The following is a 7146-nucleotide window of genomic DNA, read 5'->3' as shown; positions in this document are numbered from 1 at the left end:
AGGGGAAGACCACCTTTATTGCTGGGGAATACGAGCAACTGTAGGAAGAATTGGGGTGAACAAAAAGAGATTCCCGTGGTGATGAGGCAGAGAGGGCTTTATGGCCATCAGAGTTACCTTCTTGCTCACACTGTGGTGGGAGGGAAGGGAACATGCAACCACCCCATAAATAGGAAGACTGCAGGGTCTCCTGGGCCTATGGACACAGAGGAACCAGACGGGGATATACATCTTGGAAGTTAATGCTCCGAGATGACTAGTGCTCCCATCCTCTCCTACCCAAAACACATAGCCTGGCTCACACTTGCGCTGCGAGTTGAGCCCCAAGGTTCCTGCCAGCTTATTCAGAGGGTGGTTCCCAGGGGATCCCTAGGACCTCTCTGAACATACAAAAGGTGAGTACATCAAGTGCTCCAGCTGTGATCAAGGGAAGAGGCTTGATCTGAACCAAGGACTCACCTTGCCTGTGGACTTGACCCCTTTCCAAATGCAGAAGTAACAGATGATCCATGCCAGCAAGAGACACAGAGCCAGCTCCCAGCGCAGGCTTCCCAAGTGCTGGATGCCATCGGAAATCTTTAGCACTCTCCTCCTGGATTGGGGGGAAGCAAAGGAACATCCCAGTGTCACTAATGTTCCCAGCACCACACTGGTTCTCACCACCCCTCCACAGCACCTGATGGCTTTGAGGAAAAGGGCTGTCTTACTAACAAGGCCCAGGTCTGAGCTCCAAGCCTCAGAGGAATCAAGCAGCGCTCCCCTCTTAAAAGTACTACCAGCCTGGCAGATCACACATAGACACTTGTTTCTACTCTCACTCTATTGCTGGCCTGTTGGGCCAAGACATTTCTTCTCCTGTCCTCCTTCCACCCTTCAACTCCCCTGTCCTCTAGGGTAAGTGCTCTCTCTCTGCAAGAACATGCGGCACTTCGCACACACAAGCTCTGTCTGGGCCTTTTTTGTGCATATTACAAAGTTCACCTACATTTCTGACATACTTCAAACATAAAAGTAAGTATTACATTGCACTTACCAGGAGAACCTATCAGGACCACCCAAGAACCATGTCCAACCCCTTCTCCATAGCACACTTCTTCTGTATTTATGAGCAGCTGCATATTTCAACTCAGGACCCAGAGCAGCACAGCATCCCATACCATGACTAAGACCCAACCAAGACCACAATAATCCCCATTGCACAGTCAGAAGAGGCCACCTTAGGCATCCTCTTTCAGCCAGTGTGGAGATAGGATCCTGGGCTAGATGGACCTTAGTTCAGCTAAGGTCTTATGGTCTCCCGCTGGCCATATAGCAGCTTTCCATGTCATGTGTATGTCAAATCTTCTTCATCTCTTCCAGAAGTAAGGACTCACCCTCCTTCACCTCCTATACCGCACAGGTGGATCTGAGCATGAAACACCACGGTGCAATCCCAAAACCCCAAGCCTGAGACAGAGAGAGAGGGACATGCACTACCCTGAGCCCAGCAGCAATCCCCGCCCTGCTGCCAAAGGCAGCAGTTATCTCAAAATAAAGGTTGCACTCCTGGAGAACTGCAGTCTAAGACACACTGCCTCCTTTCCTGCCCCACAGCCTTATGACAGATTGAGAGGATGATAGAGAGGTTGGAAAAATCACACTGCTCCGCCAGATACATTTCGTCATGTTGCTCTTTGCCTAATTGTAAGGACATAGACCCCGTAACCAGTGCGGAGAGGGTGCCAGCAGACTATACTGACCTGGCCATGGTACTGGAGCCAGAAGAGGCCTCAGAAGTATGCCATCAGCCCACTGGCAGGTCAATGCTTCTCAAGGAAATGGTGGCCTCCTAACTCCCCACCCAGGGAGGGCAGGAACAGATACTGCATCACAGGCAATGGACAGTGGAAATTTCCAGTCCTGTGTACTTATTCCACAGTAACACAGGGATGGTCACAGCAGTGATGGGAGCATCAACTTTTCCAGCATCCAATCTCAGGAAAAGCAATCTAAGGCAGGCCACCATCTAATCACATGTGAGCAGCAGGCAGAGGGAGAGTGCAGGCACACAGGGAGCACACAAGGAGACAAAATTAAAAAACTTTAAAGTTGAAAAACTGCATCCCTGTGCTGAGCTCGGGATGCCCTGGAGGTAGAGTGTTGTCCATGCACTGACAGCACCCAGCAGCACTGCTGAGGGCAGAGCCCTCCCTCCATCTAAATGCACAAGGGAAATTCACAGTGGCAGCACAGGGGTTACTTGCACAGTCTATTAGCCAGGGCTCAGTGCTTAACTGGGCCTGTTCTCCCAGGAGATGCTGAGGATCATCAGACATCCCAAGCCAACAGGCCTACGCCTTCATGCCAGAAATCAAGCTACTCAGTACCTGAGGGTAACTAGCACAAGGGAAGAAAACAATGAAAATGAGGGAGCAAATTCCAGCGTGAAGTGAGCTGACCTTCTTTTTCTATTTTTAAGATGAAGACTAGCCCACATACAAAAGTCACCACCCACCATGCCAGAGCCTCCTGGGAACATGCTGGTATCACACAGTAGCATGGATTCAAAGGAAAGAGATCACCTACTGCATCACCAGCATGGACCTCTGCAGTACTTCACAGGGCTTTAAGGTCTTCTCTTTAACAGCTGAACACACTACAGGTTGCAAAACATGCAGACAAATACCCATTGCAGAGCTGCTGCTTTGTGGATCACCACAGATCTTACCCCACTCCCAGCCATAGTCTTGGCACCCATGTCCTGAGCACAGTTACACTGGATGCAGCCACCAGGCAGGTCAAGGACTGCATGGGACGGACTGCTCTGAACACAAGAGCAATGGATAATCCAGTAGATATATAAACTGTAATCCAAACCATAAGGCAACAACCACTATAACCTGAGGGAGCGCCACCAATTTTATTGAGGTTTGCACCCTGGGTAAGTTGCACCCATGGGGAACATGTAGCCTATTCACTTACATTGCAGGAGGAAACAACTGTAAGGAAGTTCAGAGCTAGCAATGAAGTACAAAGGTGGAGGCAAGGAGAGAAGCAGCACAAATGGAGAAAGAGAGTGCAACAGAAGAGCAGGAGTAAGGGAGAAAAGGACAATAAACAAAATATCAAGAACCAGAGGAGGCAAAGCATTGATGAGGTAAGGTCTTGCAGAGTCAGCTAGCCACCACTGAGGTCAAGTGAGACCAAGAAGCCCCAAAGGTCCAGAGAGACAGGAATATGATGTCAGAGAAGGACAAAGTCAGATGGCTCTGAAGCATGCCAGCACAGCTCCAGACAAACACCACAAGCCCAGCGATGTTACCCTTGACTGCACCATCATGGTGCCCCTGGGAGCCTTCACTCTGACCTGCCCAGCTTCCTCTCTTGTGTCCTCTTCTGGCAAAGATGGGTTAATAGCACATTCTGCTACCAGGTTTGCTCCTTGCCCAGGGAAGGTATGTCCCGGAGGAAAGCAGGGTACAGGCCTGTCCTTTACTTACTCCCAGAACTCGATGACAGGGGAGGTGGCATTTTCGCTGGTCATGTTGAGTGTTGAGTTTGCCTTCTGGAGCTCCATGCAGTTCCCTGCGGGAGAGGCCCAGGGAGAGAGGGAGCGTAAGTAGCAGTGGCTGGAGTACCAGACGATCTGAAAAATCCCTCCCTGTCAATCCACAGTGTCAACACTCACTGACATTGATTCTGAGACAAATTTTATACAGTCCCAAAGATGCACAAAGGAGTCGCCTCCAGTGTAAGGCTGGCAAGAAACCTAGGACAATTAAGATGATGGCATTTAATTTTTCCTTCCAGTGGGCATGGTGAGCAGACCCAACCAGCACTAGGTCCATGGCTAACACACAGCACAGACTGACTGGAAGATGCCAAGAAGGAAGCTGCCCATGGTGGCTGGAGCCAAGAGCAGAAGCCACCGAGGAGGCCACCACCACATGGCACTGGTCAGGTGCTGCAAGTGAATGGGCAAGTGCCAGCACTGGTGCTCTCCAGCAAAGACCATGATCAACTAAGCCTCTTCCCAAAAGCGCCAGGAGCAGGGCAGTGACCTGGCACTCCCCACACCCCAGAGGTGAGCCACTCTCCTGAGGTTTGGCCCTGGGCAGCAGCAGGTTTCCCTCAGCCAGGATCCAGTGGAGGATTGGGAGAGGGCTCCACACCCACCTGTGTTCCACTCATGGTCGCAGCTGCCCCAGGGGAGGTCGATGGTGAATGAACTGAAGAGATAAAACAACGCCCAGGCCAGGACAATGATGTAGTAGAAGTTCAGCAGTACAACGATGACCTGTGAGGCGTAGCCAATTCCTGCAGAAAGCGAGCCCCGAAGGCAGGTGACCCACACGCCGAGGGACAGGAACAGGACTCCCCTTGGGAGGTGCTCACCCAGCGTTTTCATCTGATGCTCTGCATTTTGACCACGTTGCCAGATGAATGCCAGTGAGGTGGCCACCAGAGCCATCATCCCCTCCTCAAAGCCCACCATGCCACATCAGCAGGGGGTCCAAGAAGGGGCCCCAGGGACCCCCTCTTCCTGCTGCCCCACCACAGCCTTCCCTGGTGAAAAGGTGGCGAGAGAGAGTCTGGGCAGGGATCATGGTTGGAAAGCCACCAAAGGGACAGAAACATACGACGGTGCTCCACCTGCTAAACAACACCTCTTCTACCAAAATTCACTTTTTATTTTGTCCATTCATCCCTTTTCACTTTTATTGGTGAAGCTTTTGTATTAACACCACACACCTTTCCTGGGAGGTGCTAGAGGAGCATGTAAAGGTTTTGGTACACAGGGAGGAGGCAACCGAGACTTTCAGAGAAATCACGAAAAGTGGCTTGAGGCTGGATGACTGTGCTGAAACAGTGCTAGAAGTAGATCTGACTGCTAAAAATTTATTAAGACAGCTGACATCTTTCACCACTAAGGTTTTAAGCCATCTGTAAACTCACAAAAATGACATAGAAATTACTTTAAAAAAAAAAAAAATAGTAGTACATTTTAGGTTCCCAATAACAACCAGAAGCATTTTCATCATTTAGCTCTTGGAGGACAACTTTAACTGGGCGCAAAGCTCCTGACCAGAACCACAGCCATGAAGAAGGAAACCGGGATGCAATGGAACGATAGGAACTGCTTGGTGAGAAAGATGATCAATTTTTCCAGCGTGATTTTGGGAGAGGGGCAACCAGCAGCCCTCCCACACTAGGATCCCCAGGGTTGGGCAGTAAATGCGTGGAGGTACGTATAGATCCAGGCCATAGGGTGAGGTATTACTGCTCATCCCCCCAGGGCCCCACGATCCCCCCACCTCACCATGCCCTCCTGGTCTCACCCCACTCACCTTCGAAGAGAGGGCAGATCCTGCGCCAGGCTGTCACCCCTCCCTGGCTGGTGTACTGCCCTAGTGCCGTCTCCAGGAAGAAGACAGGGATCCCGCAGGTGAAGAGGAAGATGAGGTAGGGGATGAAGAAGGCACCTGACAAATTCAAGCGGCAGATAGAAAAAATAAGCCCTGTGGGGTGACTGGGGTCAGGCTATCTCCAACCTGGCACTGGGCAGGTTCCTCCCGGGGGGGACAGCCTGGAAGGGATGGGGGCTGCTGGAGGAGGAAGACCACAGATGAGATGCCAGGAAAAAAGGGTCATGTTTCATCTCCCAGTGATGTGATTGCTTGAGAAACTCAACATTTAGAAAAGACGGAGATGAAAAGAAAGCTTCTAGGCCTCATTTTTGTGCAGAAGAGAGTGAAACAAGTTCTCAACAGCTGTACAGAAATACAGGAGAACACCCTACTGCAAAACCATTGTGACTTCTAATCAAGTTGGTGACTCCTTTCACATTGATTATTCTGACTGAATAAGACGACAAGCCCATGGATGACAACACCAAGGCACTGAGGAGCCCATAGAGACTGACACCTTCACCCAGTCTGTGGGTTTGCTCAATCATTTGCTCACCAAAAAGCCGGAGACGTGCAAACAAAAAGCAAGTAGTGCAGGAAAGTATGTACCTCATGCCAGCAGCCAGGGCTGCCCTCCTGCTCAAACCCTGTCATGAAACATGCAGGTAGAGGCAAAATGCATCAGGCTTTTGATTACCCCAGGCTAAGGTCAAATGCAGTAATGACTTTTACCCCACGGAGCACAGGAGACAGCCCTGCAAGATGGTCCACGCTCCCTGCTGCACTCACGTGCCATCGAAACTGCTCAAGCCCTGCTGCAAAGGCAGGGACACGGGGCAGGACAGGCAGCTGGCATGGAAAGGGGCAGCCCCAAGTGGAGAGTGGCAGTTGGGCTGTGGTGGGCTCAGAAGGTTACGCAGGGTTGGAGGTGGCAACCCAGCCAGCCATTAACCGCGGTTTCCTTGCCTAGGTCTTTTCCGTGCTGGTGAGATGCTAGCTGGCTCTGGGGTCAGCTCGGTGGGGGTATACAGGGAATAACAATCCCAGTGCACAAGTAAACTCAAAACCCAAGAGATTTTGTTAAGAAGCTTAGCTAGCATGCAGGGACAGGGAGACGAAAGCAGGGTTTAGGGACCAGCCAGAAATCCCACCCCATGCTCATCCCCAGCCAGGTACAGAGCCACAGCCCTCCTCTTCTTGCAAAAAAATGCAATCAACAAAATAGGCAGAGAGAGTATCTTGGCAGCTCCCTGTGGGCAAACAGCAGCTGAAGGGATGCTGATACCTGGCAGCCCCTGGAGAACAAGCAGCATCTGCCCACACGCTCTCCCTCTACCAGTAAACAGAAGTTGGTGAGGGCAAAGGGCAGGGGAAATGTTTGTATCAACACCATCCCCTCAACCCCCAACTTGCGTGCAATCACAGTATCATAAAAGTGAAGCCTAGTTCCAAGAGATTATTCTTGTATAAAAGTTTGTGTTTGTTTAATTAAACTGCAGCCAGGGGATCCTGCCTGGGTTTCCCTTATTTGCAGCCTGCAGTCTGGCCTGTCACTTTCCACAGCTTCTCTGGTTATCTCAGGTTTCAGGCAGGTTTTACACTTTGGAAGTTTAACTGGAGAGTCCTGACATGCGGGCTGTGAAATAACGCAAAATCATGGTGGGGTGAAGGAGAGATTTGCAGAGACATGTTTGGGCCAGGGGCTGTGACCTGCTCTGCTGTCCTCACCCCCCAGGTGGGGGGACAGGCAGGGTGCGAT

General features: G+C 51.0%; 1 protein-coding gene across 1 annotated transcript in view; it reads right to left on the bottom strand.

Moving 5' to 3' along the window:
* Window positions 1-459: 459 nt before the first annotated feature.
* SLC6A6 (solute carrier family 6 (neurotransmitter transporter), member 6) overlaps window positions 460-7146 on the bottom strand; it is a gene marked incomplete at its 3' end in the record, with an annotated part of 9769 nt that continues 3082 nt past the window's right edge. The window contains exons 2-5 of the mRNA XM_009700643.1: window positions 5328-5462; window positions 4156-4296; window positions 3480-3564; window positions 460-592 (exon numbers count right to left, since the gene is read on the bottom strand). Coding sequence (XP_009698945.1) covers window positions 460-592; window positions 3480-3564; window positions 4156-4296; window positions 5328-5462 — 494 coding nt within the window. The remainder of the gene's footprint in view (window positions 593-3479; window positions 3565-4155; window positions 4297-5327; window positions 5463-7146) is intronic.

Source organism: Cariama cristata, unplaced genomic scaffold, assembly GCF_000690535.1.
Source record: "Cariama cristata isolate BGI_N322 unplaced genomic scaffold, ASM69053v1 scaffold38745, whole genome shotgun sequence".
NCBI lineage: Eukaryota > Metazoa > Chordata > Aves > Cariamiformes > Cariamidae > Cariama > Cariama cristata.
Note: the sequence above shows the minus strand (reverse complement) of the source record. Positions and strands in the feature narration are given on the sequence as shown.